This window comes from Papio anubis, chromosome 13, assembly GCF_008728515.1.
Source record: "Papio anubis isolate 15944 chromosome 13, Panubis1.0, whole genome shotgun sequence".
NCBI lineage: Eukaryota > Metazoa > Chordata > Mammalia > Primates > Cercopithecidae > Papio > Papio anubis.
In genome coordinates, this window is record NC_044988.1 from 99603531 (window position 1) to 99626229 (window position 22699).

Here is a 22699-nt window from a genome sequence, read left to right on the forward strand (position 1 = left end):
TGGGAGGGCAAGGCATGAGAATCGCTCGAACCCGGGAGGTGGAGGTTGCAGGGAGCCCAGATTGTGCCACTGTACTCTAGCCTGGGTGACTAAGTGAGACTCCTTCTCAAAGAAAGAAAAAAAAAGTACTTTGGGGCAAGGAGTGGTGGCTCACGCCTGCAATCACAGCACTTTTGGAGGCCGATGAGGGAGGATTGCGTGAGTCCAGAGAGTTCAAGACCAGCCTGGGCAACATAGTGAGACCCTGTCTCTATTTTTTTTTTTAAGTACTGTGACCAGTCTGAAGTATTTTTAAAATACTATCCACAGGACCCCTCAACACATTACTGGAGGGAGTGTGAATTAGTACAAGCACCTTGGAAAACGGGTTGAACGCTATCCACCAAAGCTAAGCATATGAGTAGCCGGTGACCGTGCAATTAGACGCCCAGGCAGATCCTAGGAAATGTGTTCAGATACACACAAAAAGCCTTGTACAATAATGCTCGCTGTAGCGCTACTCATTATATGCCTAAATTGGAAACAACCAATCACCTAGTCAGTAGAACGGATGAGTTCTGGTGCATTCATAAACCAAAATACTCAACAGCAATGAAAATAAGCAGACGCCCGCCACATGTTACCACATGGTGAATCTCACAAATGTAATATAGAACAAAAGAAGCCAGATACACAAGAATGCATACTAAATGATTACACTCATGTAGAATTCAAAAGTGGGCACTACTAATCCATGTGGTTAGAAGTCAGGAGAGTGGTTACCATTGTGGAGAAAGTGGGGAGCTCAAGGGGGCCAGGGGGCCTCCCAAGCTGGTCTTTGTTTCTTGACCTGGGTGCCCAGTTACATGAGTGTGTTCACACTGTCAAAATTCATGGAGCTGCACACTTATGATTTGTGTAATTCTCTGTACATATTAATATATTTCAAGAAAAAGTTTACTGAAAAACAAGCTGCTGCAAAATTCAGCAGATATCTTGTTAAAAAAAAAAGGGGCCTTAAAGCAGTAATGTAGGTTTTATTATTCTATGAAAATTAATTTTCTGTATGAGAAACAACCACTTCTATTCAAATATTACCTTACATAAAAGGAGAAATATTTAAAATATACATTTATACTATAAAATGAGAATATATGTTATCCTCACATCATTTTGCAGTTAACAAATAACTTTTTTCAATATCAACTTACCTGAGTTGCTTTGCATAGCTGAGTTCAATCTCTGTCCTTTCTTTCACAAACTTGATACATTTCTCAAGAGTATCAATTCCCCACTGTGTGTGTTTTTCTAAGTTGTCAAACTGATCCTGTTAAAACAAACCAAGACGGAAGTTATAGTCTTTCCCTGTGATTAACATAATTTCAATGAATAATTCTCTTAACAATATATTACTACATACAAAGTAGTACTAATATTTTCCATGATTATACTTGAGGTGCTTTTTTGTTAGGCCATTTTTCATCAACATTACCAAATTTGGTTTGAAAACTGCCTGCAGTACTGAACTCGAACCTATTCATTCATATTTCCTATTCCTTTTAGAAACATAGTTTTTAGATATAACTGATGTCTCAGTGCAAAGAAAAATGTCATTCCCAGACGCCAAAAACCGACAGGTGAAACACACACACAAACGCAGCCACACACGATTTGCACCTAAACTGTTATCTCTGGGTAATAATCATTCAAAACAGCTGATTGAATCTGAGCTGAGGAACTGGGTGGGGGAAGCATTACAAAATTTTGCTTTCTTCAAATGATTAAAATAAAACACATGGATTTTATTATTTCAAACATATAACAAGCCTACATTGTGAGCCAGGAACACTGCCTGGAGCTGGGGAACCAAAATGAACAAAAATACAGCCTGAGTTTGCCTTGTGCCTCGGGGTTTCTGGTCTGGAAGAATGAGAGGGAGCCTGGGTAACATAGTGAGACCCCATCTCTACAAAAAATTTTTAAAAATTAGCCGGGCATGGTGTTGTACCACTGCACTCCAGCCTGGGTATAAGAGCATGACTCTGGCCGGGCACGGTGGCTCAAGCCTGTAATCCCAGCACTTTGGGAGGCCGAGACGGGTGGATCACGAGGTCAGGAGATCAAGACCATCCTGGCGAACACGGTGAAACCCCGTCTCTACTAAAAAATACAAAAAACTAGCCGGGCGAGATGGCAGGCGCCTGTAGTCCCAGCTACTCGGGAGGCTGAGGCAGGAGAATGGCGTGAACCCGGGAGGTGGAGCTTGCAGTGAGCTGAGATCCGGCCACTGCACTCCAGCCTGGGCGGCAGAGCGAGACTCCGTCTCAAAAAAAAAAAAAAAAAAAAGAGCATGACTCTGTCCCCCCAAATAAACAATGAGAGGGGACAGGTATGCTAGCAACAGCTACTGCAAAGACATGGAGATATCCAGGAATCGGGTGGATCTGTCCTGCTTGAGTGCAAGGTGGAGGTGGGTGGGGCGGAAGGGAACTGGAGTTGGCAAGTGATGAAACTAAAGACAGCCCAGGACTAGATCACCCAAGGCCTTGAAGGATGAGCTTAGCAGTTTAGATTGTCCAGCAGGCACAAGAGGACTTGGAAGAGGAAGCCAGGAAATGGCTCCAACAGTCTAGATGAGACAAAATAGGCACAGAAGGGAAGAATTCCTGGGACATTTAACAAATACAATCAACCAGTGTGTGAGTGGCCGATTGGATGTGGAGGCTGGGAAGGGTATGAGGGGGAGGGAGGATTCCAGAGTGACTTTCAGGTTCTGCTTCCCGGAATTAAACAGAAGATCCAGAAAAGAAAGAGCTACAGTTTGGGGTGAAAATTAAATGTCGTTTTGACATGTTGAATGAGGGACTGGCATGTCCAGAAGAGAGCTGGAGACACAGAAGGACTTAGAACTCAAGAAGGGCGGGGAGTGAGTAGGTGGATCTGAAGCAACAGCCGAGGATCAGAAAACCAAAGATGACAACAAGGATGCACAGAATTAACAAAGAGGGCCTGGCCCAGGAAGTAGAGCCCAGAAAGGACTAAGGGGAACGAGCCAGAGAGGGCATGAGCACATCACAGGGAAGAGAGAATTTCAATGGAAATGGGATTCTCCATGGAAAATTTGCTGCGTCCTGAGAGGTAACAGTCATAGATGAGGGTTCTAGCCCCAGCAAAGGGATTTCACAGAGACAGGCCCCCAAATGTTTCAAGTTTTAGTCATTTGCCTGTAAGACGCAGATATAATCTAATTTCCTAATTTCACAACTCAGTCGTGAGGATCATGCGAAATGCGGAAGTACCAACTCAAATATAACAATATAAAGCTAGTATTTAATCCTATGCTTGTGCAATCTAACAGTATACATTTAATGTCTTCAGACTGTTTTCTGTTTGTTGGCTGGTTGGTTTTGAGACAGAGTCGTGCTCTTTCACCCAGGCTGCAGTGCAGTAGTGTGATCTCAGTTTGCTGCTGCTTCCCAGGCTCAAGTGATCTTCCCACTTCAGCCTCCTGAGCAACTAGGACTATCGGCACCCACCACCATGCCTTCACTAATTTTTGTATTTTTTGTAGAGAGGAGGTCTCATTATGATGCCCAGGCTGGCCTTGAATTCCTGGGCTAAAGTGATCCTCCTGCCTTGGCTTCCCAAAGTGCTGGGATTATAAATGTGAGCCATTGCCTCCAGCCGGCCTGTTTTTTTTTAAACCACTTTATTGAGATATAATTGAGATTTTGGCTGGGTGAGGTGGCTCACGCCTGTAATCCTTGCACTTTGGGAGGCCGAGGCAGGTGGATCACTTGAGGCCAGGAGTTCGAGACCAGCCTGGACAACATGGTGAAACCCCATCTCTACTAAAAATACAAAATTAGCCGGGTGTGGTGGCGCGCACCTGTAATTCCAGCTACTCAGGAGTCTGAGGGAGGCGGGAGAATTGCTTGAACCCGGGAGGCAGAGGTTGCAGTGAGCCAAGATCATGTCACTGCACTCCAGCATGGGTGATAGAATGAGACTTTGTCTCGAAAAATTAAATACAAAATAAAAATAAAAATCAGTGCAAAATGTTTGTCTTTTTTTTTTTTTTTGAGACGGAGTCTCGCTCTGTCGCCCAGGCTGGAGTGCAGTGGCGCAATCTCGGCTCACTGCAAGCTCTGCTTCCCAGGTTCACGCCATTCTCCCGCCTCAGCCTCCGGAGTAGCTGGGACTACAGGCGCCCACCACCACACCTGGCTAATTTCTTTTTTTTGTATTTTTAGTAGAGACGGGGTTTCACCATGTTAGCCAGGATGGTCTCGATCTCCCGACTTTGTGATCCGCCTGCCTCGGCCTCCCAAAGTGCTGGGATTACAGGCTTGAGCCACCGCGCCTGGCCCAATGTTTGTCTTTATAACTAATAAGTTTTAATATTTAAAGGTGATTCTTGGTCCTCAATAATATATACTCCACAAACCCCTAGATTTCAGTTTAAGAAACAATAGATTATGTTATCGGTAAAGTCAAGGGTCATCAAGTAAGCTAATAGTGTAAACAAGACTGCAGATCAATTTAAACTACTTGAGAGAACAAATATACACACAATTCAAGCTATGATTACAAATTAAGCACGCGACTTTGTCAAAGCCCTCTGCTTATCAGTAACCCTTTGTGGATCTAGTTTCACAGTAATCATATTTATTTTTAAAATGATTAACAATTAGCAGGGCATCATGGCACATGCCTGTAGTCCCAGCTACTAGGGAGGCTGAAGCAGGAGGATCACTTGAGCCCAGGAGTTCGAGGCTGCAGTGAGTCATGATCAGGCTACTGCACTCCAGCCTGAGCATCAAAGCAAGACCCTGTCTCAAAAAACAAAAACCAAAAACATAAACACCCTTCCCTTTATTTAAAAGCCCTCTCCCAGCTGGCTGTGGTGGCTCACATCCAAAATTCCAGCACTTTGGGAGGCCATGGTGGGCGGATCACTTGAGGTCAGGAGTTTGAGACTAGCCTGGCCAACACAGTCATCTCTACTAAAAATACAAAAGTTAGCCAGGCATAGTGGCATACACCTGTAATCCAAGCTACTCAGGAGGCTGAGGCAGGAGAATCCATTGAACTCAGAAGACGGAGCTTGCAGTGAGCCGAGATTGTACCACTGCACTCCAGCCTGGGCGACAGAGAGAGACTGTCTCAAAACAAAAACAAAAACAAAAACAAAATCAAAAACAAAAACAAAAAAATGTGGCCAGGCGCTGTGGCTCACGCCTGTAATCCCAGCACTTTGGGAAGCTGAGGCGGGAGGATCACCTGAGGTCAGGAGTTTGAGACCAGCCTGGCCAACATGGTGAAACCCTGTCTCTACTAAAAATGCTAAATTAGCCGGGCATGGTGGTGCGCGCCTATAATCTCAGTTACTTGGGAGTCTGAGGCAGGAGAATCACTTGAGCGGAGGTTGAAGTGAGCCGAGATCACACCATTGCACTCCAGCCTGGTCAAAAAGAACGAAACTCCGTCTCAAAAAAAAAAAAAGCCCTCTCCCTGTATGATTTCCCATCATCTCCAAAGCCTTCATTATTCTCAGCAGTCATAGATGCCACCTTGAAAACTTGCTAAGAGGACATGCTCTTAGGTTTCATTCTTGGCCTGTTAACAGCCTGACTACAGATTTCCCCCCATCATATCACTTTGCATTTAAACTGATGTATACTGTACAAAGCAATAGCTTTCGATACCAAAGCCCTTAAACACAACAGAAAAAGCCCATCTACATTTGAATTGAGTCCACCTTAAAAATTACTGGCCTCAATCCAACAATATGTTTTCCATAAATTCATCTGTATTCAGGACCATTCTACAAGCTATAATAAAGCGTATACCAAGATGACAGAGTCCAAATAAGATAGAAGATCTTAAGAATAAAAACCTTACTCAGTAACAAATGAGCTGGTGCTTGTTTGTGACTATAGCAGAGTTCTTTTGATGCCCTGTGAAACCTGAGGATGCCCCCACGCTCTTGCTATCACATGAATTGCTGCAGCACTGACTTGACAGCAGCTAGAAGAAAATTCAACACAGATGAAAAACTAATCAACCCACTTACATTCTTGACTAAAATGTGGAAAAGTTAATGGAAAAAAAAAATCCAAATCTTAAAAGGACTCCTTTGTGAGCAAATATTATAAATGGTTCTTTAAAAACAGGCTTTGCTATTTGGGGATGGTGTCATCAAAAATGCAGCCCTTCCTGCTTGATGTCACATCATAGTGGTTCTGGGGACCCCTTTGCCCTCTTAAAAATCACTGACAACCAGCCAGCCACGGTGGCTCACGCCTATAATCCCACCATTTTGGGAGGCCAAGGTGGGTGGATCACTTGAGAACAGGAGTTCAAGACCAGCCTGGCCAACATGGTGAAACCTCATCTCTACAAAACAAAAACACAAAAAGTAGCCGGGCATGGTGGCACACACCTGTAGTCCCAGCTACTCAGGAGGGCGAGGCACGAGAATCACTTGAACCCAGGAGGGAGAGGTTGCAGTGAGTGGAGATCGTGCCACTGCACTCTAGCCTGGGGCGACAGAGTGAGTGAGACTCTGTCTCAAAAAAAAAAAAAAAAAAAAAATGAGAATCCCGAAGAGCTTTTGTGCGAGTGAGTTACATCTATCAATATTTACTCAATCAGAAATTTAAAATGGAGAGATTTTTAAAGGTATTTATTCATTTTAAAAGAAAACAAACCCATTACCATTACAAGTTAATGGAAAGAGCATGTTTTTAATTTTATTTTTATTTCTTTATTTTTTTATTTTTTTGAGGCGGAGTCTCGCTCTGTCGCCCAGGCTGGAGTGCAGTGGCTGGATCTCGGCTCACTGCAAGCTCTGCCTCCCAGGTTTACGCCATTCTCCTGCCTCAGCCTCCCGAGTAGCTGGGACTACAGGCGCCCGCCATCTCGCCCGGCTAGTTTTTTGTATTTTTTTAGTAGAGACGGGGTTTCACCGTGTTAGCCAGGATGGTCTCGATCTCCTGACCTCGTGATCCGCCCGTCTCGGCCTCCCAAAACGCTGGGATTACAGGCTTGAGCCACCGCGCCCGGCCACATGTTTTTATTTTTAAAGGCTGTACTTTCCAAAACAAAAAAACAGAAGAATGGCACCGTGTTACATTTTTGCAGATCTCTTTAATGTGCAGCTTAATAGAAGACAGCTGGATTATCACAGCGGCTTCTGCATTCAATCTATTACGATTCTTTACTTTGGTTGAAATATGTGAAAAAAACACAACTTCACACAGATACGTAGCTAGAAAACAGGATACTTCAAGGCCCTTTTCAGATCAGTGCAGACGTTCTTCTTTGATACCACACCAAAATTTGACAAACCACAGCTTCTCAAAGGCTAGTTGCAATATGAAATCTGAAACCATAGAGATGAAGTTTCCAACTCAGCTACAGTAAGATCCACTGGTCCACCTTACATTTCGAATGGATCTTTTACCTGCATATGATTGTGTAAATTATTAATTGATCATTTAGAAAATATCTCAGCCGGGTGTGGTGGCCCACACTTATAATCCCAGCACTTTGGGAGGCGGAAGCGGGCGGGTCATCTGAGGTTTGGAGTTCAAGACCAGCCTGGCTAAAATGGCAAAACCCCGTCTCTACTAAAAATACAAAAATTAGCCGGGTGTGGTGGTGTGTGCCTGTAATCTCAGCTACTCAGGAGGCTAAGACAGGAGAATTGCTTGAACCTGGGAAGGGGAGGTTGCAGATCTCAGTTGAGTTGAGATCGTGCCACTGCACTCCAGCCTGTGTGACAGAGTGAGACTCCACCTCAAAAAAAAAAAAAAAAAAAGAAAGGAAAAGCCGGGCACAGTGGCTCACGCCTGTAATCTCAACACTTTGGGAGGCCAAGACGGCCGGATCACGAGGTCAGGAGATCGAGATCATCCTGGCTAACACGGTGAAACCCCATCTCTACTCTCTAAAAAAAAAAAAATTAGCCAGGGCGCGGTGTATGGCGTCCCAGTCCCAGCTACTCGGGAGGCTGAGGCAGAAGAATGGCGGGAACCCGGGAGGCGGAGCTTGCAGTGCGCCGAGATGGTGCCACTGCACTCCAGCCTGGGTGACAGAGCGAGACTCCGTCTCAAAAAATATATATATATATATATGTGTGTATATATATATCATTGATATATGCAGATCTTCCAACTATTGAAACATTTCTTATAAAATATTTTTTGAATCACATTTGTTTATATCAGTACCAATCTCATCTTTTCTGATAAGTGTTTAATATTTGGAAGCTGTCAAACTCACAGTGGAAATACAATTTCCCCAAGTTCTAATTTTCACTTTAAAGCTAGAATTTTATCATTGGCAACAAACATTGCCAGCTGTTTCCCTGAAGTGACAGGCTAACTTCATTTATTTCTGAGAAAATGTTTGCCAAATACTCAAAAGTTTATCGATCATTCTTTGAAGTAAAAATGGTGTTTCATGAAAAAAGCAGCTAGTTCAACTTACAACTCAGGATCATGTATTTTAGTCTGCACTAAAGTGCTTCTCAACTTACTATACATACTATTAAAAAGATGTATCTTCAAGGGTTGTGATCACACTGTTTCATTAAGAACATTTTCAAGTAAAACTGAATTTTTTTACAACAGCTAATGGTGGCCTGGGTGTGGTGGCTCACACCTGTAATCCCTGCACTTTGGGAGGCCGAGGCCGGCGGATGACAAGGTCAAGAGATCGAGACCAGCCTGGGCAACATGGTGAAACCCCATCTATAATAAAAATACAAAAAATTAGCCAGGAGTGGTGGCGGTCGCCTGTAATCCCAGCTACTCTGGAGACTGAGGCAGGAGAATCACTTGAACCCGGGAGGCGGAGGTTGCAATGAGTCGAGATCGTTCCACTGCACTCCAGCCCAAGCAACAGTGCGAGACACCATCTCAAAAAAAAAAAAAAAAGCTAATGGTGAAGAATATAGTAGTTACCAGTGCAATTTGGAGCCACAGCCTTGATTCATTTCTTTTGTAACATTGGTGCAAATGTCAACACAGTTAAAAACACAATCCTTATTAAAATAGTTTTGACCTTGTAAACTCCATGAGAAGGTTTCAGGAACCTCCAGAGGTCCAGGGACCATACTTTGAGAACCACTATCATATAACATATATGCTAAAATTTCTATTTCAGGTTGGGTGTGGTGGCTCAGGCCTGTAAGCACTTTGGGAGGCTGAGGCAAGCGGCTCACCTGAGGTCAGGTGTTCGAGACCAGCCAGGCTAACATGGTGAAACCCCATCTCTACTAAAAATACAAAAATTACTTCCTGGCCGGGCATGGTGGCTCACGGCTGTAATCCCAGCACTTTGGGAGGCCAAGGCAGACAGATCGCCTGAGGTCGGGAGTTCAAGGGCAGCCTGGCCAACATGGTGGATTGGCCAGGCATGATGGTGAGCACCTGTAATCCCAGCTACTCGGGAGGCTGAGGAGGGAGAATCATTTGAACCTTGAAGGCAGAGGTTGCAGTGAGCCGAGATTATGCCACTGCACTCCAGCCTGGGCAACAGAGTGAGACTTCTGGCTCAAAAGAGAAAAAAAAAAAAAAAAAAAAAAGCCAGGCGTGGAGGACCATGCCTGTAATCCTAGCTACTCGGGAGGCTGAGGCAGGAGAATCGCTTGAACCTGGGAGGCCGAGGTTGCAGTGAGCCAAGATTGTGCCATTGCATTCCAGCCTGGGCAACAAAGCAAGACTCCATCTAAAAAACTAAACAAAATTTCTATTTCAAAGTTGTACATTCTAAACATTAAGAAACTTAGGTAATAAGCAACCTAATAGAAAATGTTTATTTTATGGGTGCATACTGTGTATACGTACTGCTATTGTTTGGATGTTTGTCCCCTCAAACCTCATGTTGAAATCTGATCCCCAATGTCAGAGGTGGGGCCTAATGGGAGGCCTTGGGTCATGGGGGCAGATCCTTCATGAATACCTTGGTGCCATCCTTGATGTAATGGGTGAGTTCTTGCTCTACTAGTCCTGGCCAGAGCTGGTTGTTAGACAGCCCGGCACCTCCCCCCTCTCCATTGCTCCCTCTCTGGCCACGTGACCTCTGCCATGCAGGCTCCTCTTCACCTTCTACTATGAATGGAGCAGGTGCCTTATCTTGAACTTTTCCAGATATCAGAATTATGAGCCAAATATTTTTTTCTTTATTAATTACCTAGCCTCAGACACTCTTGTATAAGCACCACTAAACAGACTATAACCCATACTTTCAACTATTCACTCTAAGATTGCCACGAGGACTACAAATGGATGTTTCCAAGCTGTTGGTTACAACCTGATGGTACCTTTGAGGAACCTTGCTGAAGCACTCACCCAACATCACACTTCACCTTGACCTTACACTCCCCCTTGACCTTGACCTCACACTGCTCCTTGAATTCAAACCAACCAAAGGTGTGTGCCAGGTGCTGTTAGCTATGAGACGCTGAATAAGCTGAAGAGTTGAATGAAAAAAGTGTTATTGTGTTAATCAATATATAATTGCCATATTTTACAATTATTTTCAGGTCCAGTTTTAGGTACTATACTCTAAGTTACAATAAGCATTGGTTATGGCATTGGTTTGGGTCATTGTATCTTCATAAGTTCAAAAAAAAAAAAAATCTTGCCTTCACGAATCTGTAATAAAAACCCAACAATCAGCCGGGTGCGGTGGCTCACACCTGTAATCCCAGCACTTTGGGAGGCCGAGGCGGGTAGATCATGAGGTCAGGAGTTCAAGACCAGCCTGGCCAACATAGCGAAACCCCGTCTCTACTAAAAATACAAAAATTAGCTGGGCATAGTGGCACGTGCCTGTAGTCCCAGCAGGAGAACTGCTTGAACCCGGGAGGCAGAGGTTGTGGTGAGCTGAGATCATGCCACTGCACTACAGCCTGGGCAACAGAGTGAGACTCCGTCTCAAAAGCAAAACAAAACAAAACCCAACAATCGGTGTTAAGACTGGTTTCTCTAGGTCAATGGATAATGACTATTCTTGCTTATTATTCAAGTTCTTCTGGCCGGGCATGGTGACTTATGCCTGTAATCTCTGCAGTTAGGGAGGCTGAGGCCAGTGGATCACTTATGTCAGAAGTTTGAGACCTGCCTGGCCAACATGACAAAACTCTGTCTCTACTAAAACTACAAAAAAATGAGCAGGGTGTGGTGGTACACACCTGTAATCCCAGCTACTCAGGAAGCTGAGGCGGGAGAATCGCTTCAACCTGGGAGGAGGAGGCTGCAGTGAGCCGAGATTTCATTACTGCACTCCAGCCTGGGCAACAGAGCGAGACTCTGTCTCAAAAAACAAACAAAAACTAACAAAAAAGTAGTCTTCTGTAAAATTTTTTCTTCAAATTATGCAAAACAGTTGTCACAGGAACTACATTCAGAGAAGCTATTTACTTTGAGATGAGGAGACCCAAGTCATCCACAAGGAAGATTTCCTGCAAAGTCTAGGTCAACTTTAATATGGTGTTTTCCTGTAATTAAAAAGTGTACCACTTTGGAAGGCCGAGATGGGCGGATCACGAGGTCAGGAGATTGACACCATCCTGGCTAACACGGTGAAACCCCCATCTCTACTAAAAAAATATAAAAAAACTAGCCAGGTGAGGTGGCAGGCGCCTGTAGTCCCAGCTACTTGGGAGGCTGAGGCAGGAGAATGGCATAAAGCCAGGAGGCGGAACTTGCAGTGAGCTGAGATCTGGCCACTGCACTCCAGCCTGGGCGACAGAGCGAGACTCCGTCTCAAAAAAAGAAAAAAAGTCTACCAAACCGGCTGGGTGTGGTGGCTCACGCCTGTAATCCCAGCTACTCTGGAGGCTGAGGCAGGAGAATCGCTTGAACCCAGGAGGTGGAGGTTGCAGTGAACCAAGATCGCACCACTGTACTCCAGCCTGGGTAACAGAGCGATACTCTGTCTCGAAAAAAAAAAAAAGTGTACTAAACCAACATTAATTCAAAATCCCTGCAATAAGCCAATCTAGTAAGAGACTAAGTTGCTAAAATTACCTGTGTAAGTGGCACAGACCCCAGGAAAGGGGGTCCTGAGGCCAGTCCCCCTCTACAAGCAAATCTCTCCTTTTGCAGTGAATTACTCACCCAGTGAAGGGAATTACCTCCTCCACACTACTGAGACTACTTTGGTCTGTGCTATCTAGACTGCTATTTTTGGATACTCCAGTTTTTGATAAATTCACCTTCCTGAGGACTTGGGCATTTTAAGAAGCAGGCCTTAAATGGCTCTGTTTAAACAGAATCCCTTAGGATGATTTTACTAGCATTAGCTTCCTCAAACTATGAAGGAAAATGTGTCAGAGGGTATAGATTTACTCAAAGAGTAACTGTAAGAAAATATCCATTTAAAATGTTTTTAAAAATCAATTTGGTTTTGAATATTAAAGAAGCTGCACTTACAGAAACATAGAAAGTTTTATAAAACTTTACAGGCCAGGCACGGTGGCTCAAGCCTGTAATCCCAGCACTTTGGGAGGCTGAGGTGGGCAGATCACCTGAGATCAGGAGTTCAAGAACAGCCTGGTTAACATGGTGAAACCCTGTCTCTACTAAAAATACAAAAATTAGCCAGGCATGGTGGCAGGCACCTGTAGTCCCAGCTACTTGGGAGGCTGAAGCAGGAGAATCGCTTGAACCCAGGAAATGAAGGTTGCAGTGAGACGAGATGGCGCCATTGCACTCCAGCCTGGGTGACAGAGCGAGACTGTCAAAAAAAAAAAAAAGCTGGGCGTGATGGCCTGCACCTGTAATCCCAGCTACTCAGGAGGCTGAGGCAGGAGAATCACTTGAACCAGGGAGGTGCACGTTACAGTGAGCTGAGATCGTGCCACTACACTCCAGCCTGGGTGACAGAGCGAGACTCCGTCTCAAAAAAGAAAACTTTACAAACAAAAATGTGCCATCACAAATACCACCTGAAATTAACCTCTCGAGCTTTTAATAAAGATTTAAATTAATTTCCATAGACGAATTCAGATTTTTTTTTTTTTTTTTTTGAGACGGAGCCTCGCTCTATCGCTCAGGCTGGAGTGCAGTGGTGCGATCTCGGCTCACTGCAACCTCCGCCTCTCTGGTTCAAGTGATTCTCCTGCCTCAGCCTCCAGAGTAGCTAGGACTACAGATGCCTGCCACCACACCCAGCTAATTTTTTGTATTTTTAATGGAGAGAGGGTTTCACCGTCTTAGCAAGGATGGTCTTGATCTCCTGACCTTGTGATCTGCCCACCTCAGCCTCCCAAAGTGCTGGGATTACAGGTGTGAGCCACTGTGCCCGGCCAAATTGAGAATATTAAAAGCAGAAATACTCAAATACATTTTTCAACCTAAAAGTGATGAAAAAGGATTACCCAAAGTGACTTCATTGCTTGCCCACAGAAAGAACAAATAAAATGTGAAAGGCAGAATTAGAAGGTTTGTTTTTTCTTTTGTTGTTTTTCTTGCAAACACTATGGTGACCTAGCAACAGAAGATTTATTTCGAGGAACACAGATACCTTATGTTTTGACAATAGGAGTAGATGCAGATTCCACAAAATCATATATTCAACTGTTGTTTCTGAAACTGGTTTTTGAATTAGGGTGGTGTGCTCTCTGGGTTGCAAATGTCTCCTATAGCAGGAGCCTGTGAGGTAACTGACAAAAAGGGGCTCCAACAGCACAGTGCCCTAGTTGCACATTCAACTTAATACAACAGATTTTAATTAGAAAGGAAAAGCACACAAAATGAAAGGTCTTACTGAATCCAAATCTCATTAAAATGCAATTCTACAACTTGTCATTAAAAATAGGTACAGGCTGGGTGTAGTGGCTCACACCTGTAATGCTAGCACTTTGGGAGGCCAAGGCGGGTGGATCACTTGAGGTCAGGAGTCCAAGACCAGCCTGGCCAATATGGTGAAACCCTGTCTCTACTAAAAATACAAAAAAATCCATCCTGGCCAACATGGTGAAACCCCATCTCTACTAAAAATGCAAACATTAGCTGGGCAAGGTGGCACAGGCCTATAGTCCCATCTACTCCGGAGGCAGAGGTAGGGGCAGGAGAATCGCTTGAACCCGGGAGGCGGACATTGTAGTCAGCTGAGATTGTGCCACTGCACTCCAGCCTGGTGACAGAGTGAGACTCCGTCTCAAAAAGAAACAAAACAAAACAAAAAAACTAGCCAAGCATGGTGACACGCGCCTGTAATCCCAGCTACTTGGGAAGCTGAGGCATGAGAATCGCTTGAACCCAGGAGGCAGAAGTTGCAGCGAGACGAGATGGTGCCAATGCACTCTAGCCTGGGTGACACAGCGAGACTTCGTCTCAAATAAATAAATAAAATAAAAACAGGTACAAACTTAGGCTTAATTGTTATAATTAGTCATAAGTCTGTTTCTGTTGTAGAAATGAAAATACTAAGGAATTCTTCTATGTTCGTGGCTCTTTCTAGTTGCATTCTAAACACAAGAGATGAGAACGTAAGCAAATATATGATGAAAATATATGTGTGGGTTAAAAAAATAAAACCTAGCTGAAGTTTAGGAGGCAGCTCCATATGCATGAAGTTAGTGATATAAAGAATGTGGAGGCCGGGTACGGTGGCTCATGCCGATAATCCCAGCACTTTGGGAGGCTGAGGAAGGAGGATCATTTGAGCTCAGGAATTTGAGACCAGTCTCAGCAATATAGCAAGACCCTCATCCCTACAAAAAAAAAAAAAAAAAAAAAAAAAAACACAAAGTTAGCTCGGCGTGGTGGCGCACGCCTATAGTCTCAGCTACCCAGGAGGCTGAGGTGGAAGTATCACTTGAGCCTGGGGGGTCAAGGCTACAGACAGCTGTGATCACACCACTGTATTCCAGCCTGGGCAAGACAGTGAGATCCTGTCAAAAAATAAATAAATAAATAAATGCAGAAAGACACACAGAGTACAAAAAGTTGCATTTTCATATTTTCATAACAATCATTATATTGTGTAAAAGGGCATTAAGGAGGCTGTTGTTGGATGTGCAACAAATGGAAGGGCGCAGAAAGTAGAAGCCTCAGGGTTAATGAATGCAGCGGTGCTCTGAGCCAAACGTGTTCTGAAATGAAGAGAGAGGGGAAAAATTGTAAACTGTAGAAAAGGTACCAGAATTTTGACTGTGCTAGAGTCTGAGTAGATGAGATTAGGAGGGGAAACTGCTATGGAATGTATTCCTTTAAGAAGCAGCAATAAACTTCTAGCCTATTTCGACGTTCTTAGAACACCTTAGTCACTTTCAGTTCCTCTCTGTTTCTATGGATGCAGTAAAAGCAACAAACAAAACCAAACATCTCTAACTGTCCCGAAGATGCTGAGTGAAAGACACTGTAAAGAATAAGATTTTCAGGCCAGCACGGTGGCTCACGCCTGTAATCCCAGCACTCTGGGAAGCCCAGGCCGGCAGATCACCTGAGGTCAGGAGTTCGAGACCAGCCTGGCCAACATGGCAAAATCCCATCTCTACTAAAAATACAAAAATTAGCTGGGTACGGTGGTGAGCGCCTGTAATCCTGTCTACTCAGGAACTTGAACCTGGAAGGTGGAGGTTGCAGTGAGCTAAGATTGCGCCACTGCACTCCAGCTTGGGTGGACAGAGTGAGACTCTGTCTCAGGAAAAAAAAAAAAAAAAAAAATTAAACTGTGTACTTTTTTCATTAAAACAAAAACAACAAAAAACTAATTTCTGCTGTGTGTTGTCGCTCAATACCTATAATCCTAGCACTTGGGTAGGCTGAGCGGGAGTATCACTTGAGCTCAGGAGTTCGAGACCAGCCTGGGCAACATGGCGAGACCCAGTCTGTACAAAAAATAAAAATAAAAATCAGCTGGGTGTGATGTCATGCACCCGTGGGTCCCACTACTTGGGAGGCTGAGGTGGGAGGATGACCTGAGCCTGGGGAGGTCGAGGCTGCAGTGAGCCAGATTGTGCCACTGCACTCCAGCCTGGGCAACAGAGTGAGACTGTCTCAGAAAACAAACTGAAAAAAACACCTAATTTTAAAAATAGTTTAAAAATTACTCCTCCAGGTAGGTAGTGTCAAATAACTTGAAAAGCATTAGGGATAATGAAGTTATAAAATCAGTCTTAGGGGGCCAGGCGCGGTGGCTCAAGCCTGTAATCCCAGCACTTTGGGAGGCCGAGACGGGCGGATCACAAGATCAGGAGATCAAGACTATCCTGGCTAACACGGTGAAACCCCATTTCTACTAAAAAGTACAAAAAACTAGCTGGGTGAGGTGGTGGGCGCCTGTAGTCCCAGCTATTCGGGAGGCTGAGGCAGGAGAATGGCGTAAACCCGGGAGGCGGAGCTTGCAGCTGAGATCAGGCCACTGCACTCCAGCCTAGGCGACACAGCGAGACTCCGTGTCAAAAAAAAAAAAAAAAAAAAATTAGTCTTAGAAGGATGGATATAACTTGTAACTGTGTTGAGCTGCATCAACACTTCTGAAAGATTGACGCTAACCTCAGAAAACAAAATCTTGCTCTTTATCATTTAAAAAATGCTCCATTTTATTGTGACAGAAAGCAAGAGGAGCTTAGTCAAGGCCGTCAGTGTCTGGCTTCAACCTGGAAATGGCATCTACTGATTCATTTCCTGATTTCTATGCAGAGATTGGACGACGAAGGCTGTCTAAATATGAATTGGTCTCTTTCCCAAGCTTGATCAATCAGCAGGTGCAAAGGTTCAGCCAACTTCCCCACCTCTAGCTGTCCTGCATTCTTTTCAGCCCTTGAAAACCAACTGTGCCTCTCAAACATCCCATACTAGTCTCCATAGGTGATTCTCTCCCCCAGAAAACAAGTTCAAGACTGACCCAGGAAAGGAAGAAACGAGGGTGATAGAGAGAGAAAGAAATCTCACTCCAAATACCAGGGAGAACTTTGAATGCAATCCAAAGACTAAAGAAGAAAGAAGTATACAAGCTAAATTATTAATGAGAAGGAAAAAGCCAGATTTTTAAAGTCCTGATTTATTTCTAAACTCTATAAATATTTCCAAGTTGGAGGGGGCAGTGGTAGAGTGGGTGCAAAATATTATAAAAATATTACAGGAAAAATATGTTTAAGGCCCTGGCATCTGAAACTTAGTTAACACCAATGAAAAAGATTTTCCACTAAAATGCTTGCCGATTAACTCACTTCCAGCTTTAAGATGGCTCTGTAAACACATAGGTGATGTTCCTTTCTAAGAGAAGAGATCCCAGTTCTCAACCCCACTGCCATAATTGAGCATCTGACTCAAGGACTTGTATGAAAAACTCTCTGGGAATAGGTGCTAGAGCTAAAAGGTAAACATTGCTAAGAGGGGCCAGACACCGTGGCTCACGCCTATAATCTTAGCACTTTGGGAGGCCGAGGTGAGCGGATCACTTGAGGTCAGGAGTTTGAGACCAGCCTGGCCAACATGGTCATCTCTACTAAACCTCATCTCTACTAAAAATAAAAAAAATTGGCTGGGCACAATGGCTCACGTCTGTAATTCCAACACTTCCGGAGGTCAAGGCGGGCGGATCATGAGGTCAAGAGATCGAGACTATCCGGGCCAAAATGGTGAAACCACCCCCCTACTAAAAATACAAAGATTAGCTGGGCGTGGTGGCATGGGCCTGTAGTCCCATCTACTCGGGAGGCTGAGGCAGGATAATTAGTTGAACCCGGGAGGCGGAGGTTGCAGTGAGCCAAGATTGCGCCACTGCACTCCAGCCTGCTGATAGAGCAAGACTCCGTCCCAAAACAAAAACAAAAACAAAAACAAAAATTAGCCTGGCGTGGCAGCAAGCACCTGTAATCCCAGCTACTCAGGAGGCTGAGGCAAGAGAATCCATTGAACTTAAGAGGAGGGGGTTGCAGTGAGCCGAGATTGCGCCACTGCACTCCAGCCTGGGCGACAGAGCGAGACTCAGTCTCAAAAAAAAAAAAAAAAAAAAAAATTGCTAAGAGGCAAATTTTGTCCATGTGTATGCCAAATTAGTGGAAAAAACACTAGTCTGCTGAGAGGAAGAGGAAAGCAGACACAAGACGTTATTACCCCTATATGTTCAAAATGTACCTGTGGACTTTCCACTGGCCGATTCAAGTCCCTTGTGAGACTGGCCTGTTCATCCAGCCACTGGTTCTGTGAGATATCCCTCGCAACAGACACTCTTGTCTGAGCATCTTGGCTGACAGTCCAGCAGCTATCCCCCACCCATCCCATCTTCCCTTTGGCAGAGCACCTGTCTTATTATAGGATCACTTTCTCCATCTCTCTTGCAACACAGACATGGGCATGTGACATTACCCTGGCTAACCATATGTAGGAGATATCTACTAAACACGTACTGAGAAAGGTTTCCTCCCTAATAAACCCGGATATTTTTTGTATTTTTAGTAGAGATGGGGTTTCACCATGTTGGAAAGGCTGGTCTCCAACTGTTAACCTGAAATGATCTGCCCGCCTCGGCCTCCCAAAGTGCTGGAACTGCAGGCATGAGCCACTGCACCTGGCTCCCTCCTCTTCTTTACTTGATGTAGTCATAGCTACCTGTGATGCTTGAAATGGCAGAGCCAGAGATGGAAAGCACCTGGCTTTTTGATGACAATTTCTCAGCTATTACTGAACTGAGACACCAATCTGGAATTTCCCTGCCTCTGAACTCTTTGTCATGTGAGACAAAAAATGTGCCCTAAGCCACTTTTCTTTGCGTCTTTTTTTTTGTCTCCTTCCAAAATGTTGCTATAATTCAACCATTCTTATTGAGAGCTGATTCTGAGCCAAGCTCTGTACTGGCACTGGAATGAGGGTAGGGAACAGCAGAGTGCTAATGAGCACTCTAGGCTAAAAGAGCAATAGAAACATAGACTTGCAGGGCTCAAGATAGACGGGATTAGGGAAGGCCTTTCAGAGGGAGGGATTTCTAAGAGGAAATGAGAAGAATAAGTAAAAATCAGCCAAGCCAAACAAAGAGAAGGGATGGAAGGAAGGTGGAAAAGCAAGAGACAGTCTAGGCAGAGGGAAGGGACTGTACAAAGGCCCAAGGAAGGAAAGAACATGGCAAGCTGAAGGTAATGGAAGATATCCAGTGTACCTGGAATGTGGGAGAAGGGTGGAGAGGTGGGGACCAGAGCAGTCAGGGACCTGAGACCACAGCTGGGATTTCCTAGGACTGGTGATGAGTGTTCGCCAACTAATACAATCCCTTTTTCTCTCTAAGCCTTCTTTGTGATTTACAGCCTGCGTTTTAAAAAATTTTTTAATGAGGTTCAGACATGTAATCTACCATTCGGAAAAGAGATTTGTACTCTTACTATAGGAAGTCCACTATCCCACTAAGAAGAGGAACCTAATTTTTAAGAAAAATCAAAAGCCTTATGGACCAATACTGTCTTCCACTTAGGCCAATAAGCTAGACTCAGAAGTTCTAAATTTCATCTTCCCAAACATTCCTAAGCAAGAGCGTGTAACATAACAGCTTTGGACTTGGAGCCTGGACACCTGGGTTCAAATTCTGATGCTAATAGTTACAAGTCATATTATGGTGGGCAAGATCTTTTCTTTCTTAAGTCTCAGTTTCCTCACCTGGCAAATGGGAGAACATGCTTCCCAACCTCACATAGTTTATTTAAAAAATAAAATGATATATAATATGCACAAATATAAGACTTTGTTATTCAAACTGTTAATATTATTAAATATAATTTATTTTAGTTCTATATTCCAAAAACAGTTGATGAGTTGGCACTGACATTCTCAGAATAGGAATTAAAATGAGAGGACAAAATTGACAGCAAGAAATAATGAGACACAAAGGCTGGATTTCAAAATAATTTACTGAGTTAAATACCAGGACAGGGGTCATATGGCTCTCTTAATGCAGGCCCATGGTTCCTTATTCAGAAATCAAAAATCAAAAAATTCCTGAACAAGTTTTTTCTAGCTCATCTGGTGACAAACCTCGCCTGAGGTTAATCTCTGTTTATCTCACTCAATGTAATTATTCATATATATCATGGCAGAAATATTAATTAATATTATACAATATATATTTATTGTAGTTTCTTTTTAAATTCCCAAATATCTGGAATTTGAAAACACAGCTGTCCCCAAAGGTTCTGGATAATGGATTATAGATCCAATTTTGGGAAACTGGTTGCTCAATAAGACAAGATGACATGATTAATCATGTAGCATAGACAAAAAAAAGTCTGCTGATAAATTATCAGAATTAAGAGTTTTTTTAAAAGTTTAGGCCGGGCATGGTGGCTCATGCCTGTAATCCCAGCACCTTGGAAGGCTGAGGTAGGCGGATCACAAGGTCAGGAAATCAAGACCATCCTGGCTAACACCGTGAAACCCCATCTCTGCTAAAAATACAAAAACAAAATTAGCCAGGCGTGGTGGTGGGTGCCTGTAGTCCCAGCTACTCAGGAGGCTGAGGCGGGAGAATGGCACAAACCCGGGAGTTGGAGCTTGTAGTGAGCTGAGATGGTGCCATCGCACTCCAGCCTGGGTGACAGAGCGAGACTCTGTCTCAAAAAAAAAAAAAAAAAAAAAAATATATATATATATATATATATAACATTACTTATAAGAGCATGAAGAATTACAAGTAGACAGAAACAAACATAATAAAAGGTGTGCAAGAACATAATAGAGAAAAGTATAAAACTTTATTAAAATGCATTTGCTAAGGTTTTAAATGAATGTGTCCTCCAAAAGTCATGCTGGAACTTAACCTCCAAGGTGACAGTACTAAGAGCTGGTGCCTATGGGAACTGATCAGGCTATGAAGGCTCCACCCTCATGCATGGGATTAATGCCCATATGAAAGACGCTGCAGAGAGCTGCTGTTACTCTTCCATCCCTTCCCCATGTGGCAACACCTGGACAGTACCATCTGAGGAATGGGCCTTCACCAGTCACTGAACCTGCTGGCACCTTGATCTTGAACTTTGCAGCCTCCAAAACTGAGAAATAAATTTCTGTTGTTTATAAATTATCCACTCTCAGGTATTTTGTTATAGCAGCACAAATGGACTAAGACAACATTAAAGAAAAACAGAATAAATATAGAATATACCATGTTCATGGATTGGAAGGCCATATATTATAGATACATCAATCCCCCCCAGATTATCTACAGATTCAATGCAGTTCAATTTAAATCCCAACAAGTTTTCTGGAGAGCAAAATTATAAGATTTAAATCAAGATGCAAAGGTCAATTAATAGCCAAAACACTCTTGAAGAACAACAAGATAGGAATATTAGCCATACCAGATACCAACTTATTCTAAAATTAATTAAGACATTTTGTGGTATTGGCCAGGGACAAAGACATAGACAAATACAAAGAACAGAAAGGCCAGGAACAGGTCCATGCAAAAATGACTTTTGATTTAGGATAGATGTAGCCATGTATAAAAGATGCAGAGCCTAATGGCTAAGAATCTGGATTCTGGAACTGGAATAACTTGGTTTGAATGCTGGCTCTGTGACTACCAGGTATGCCACATGAAGCAAGTATTTAACCTCCGTGTTGCTGTTTCTCATCTCAAAAGAGGATAGAAGCAGGACCTACGCATTGAGTTACTAAAAGGATTAGTAAATTACCTCATGCTTAACATATGCCTGGCACATGGTAAGCCCTCAGTAAGTGTTAATGCTATCATTTTCATCATCATCATCATCGTCATCAACCAACGGGGAAAGAACAAGCTGTTCAATAAGAGGTATGGGGATAATTGCATACCTACTGGGAAAAATGAAATAAAACCTCTACTTTTAAAAATATACAAAAACTTATCCCAGGTAGATTAAGAATTAAGAAACTAAACGTAAAAGGCTAGGCTATAAGACTTTCAGGAGACCATATAGGATAATATCTTTTGGATCTTGAGGTAGGAAATGTTTTTTGTTTTGTTTTGTTTTGTTTTTTTTGAGATAGTGTCTCACTCTGTCACCCAGGCTGGAGCGCAGTGGTGCAATCTCGGCTCACTGCAACCTCCATCTCCTGGGTTCATGCCATTCTCCTGCCTCAGGCTCCCAAGGAGCTGGGACTACAGGTGCATGCCACCATGCCCAGCTAATTTTTTTGTCTTTTTTAGTAGAAACGGGGTTTCACTGTGTTAGCCAGGATGGTCTCAATCTCCTGACCTCGTGATCCGCCCGCCTTGGCCTCCCAAACTGCTGGGATTACAGGCGCGAGCCACCGCGCCCGGCCCCAGAAATGATTTTTAAACAAGACATCAAAAGGTGTACACCATAATGAAAACAAGTCAGTAAATCTGACTATACGAAAACTAAAAAATTCTATTCATGAAAAGATAGCACAAGGAAAGTGAACGTACAAAGTACAAACTGGGAGAAGATATTTGTAACACATACGATCAACAGAGAATTGGTATCTAGAATATAGATAGCACTCCTTTTTAAGAGACAGGATCTCACTATGTTGCCCAGGCTGGTCTCGAATTCCTGGGCTCAAGCAATCCCCCTGCCTCAACCTCCCAAAGTGCTGGGATTACAGGCATAAGCTACTATGCCTGGTTCCAATTATTCTAAAAAGGGTCAAATAACTTAATAGGAAAAGGGGCAAGAATAAATAAGAATTTTAAGCAATAAATTATATTTAGCTTAATTAGTAATTAGGGAAGTGCATGTTTTTTTTTTTTTGAGACGGAG

The 22699-nt window shown here is 43.5% G+C and overlaps 1 protein-coding gene across 25 annotated transcripts in view; it reads right to left on the reverse strand.

Moving 5' to 3' along the window:
* The window catches only part of FNBP1 (formin binding protein 1), a 161758-nt gene that overhangs the window by 106399 nt on the left and 32660 nt on the right, over positions 1 to 22699 (reverse strand). For 24 of the 25 annotated variants that reach the window (XM_003911191.5, XM_003911193.5, XM_003911192.5 and 21 more), the window contains exon 2: positions 1191 to 1306. In XM_003911191.5, coding sequence (XP_003911240.1) covers positions 1191 to 1306 — 116 coding nt within the window. Of the gene's footprint in view, positions 1 to 1190; positions 1307 to 5883; positions 6291 to 22699 lie in introns of those variants that run through there. The other variant, XM_021927131.2, reaches the window with a different exon arrangement.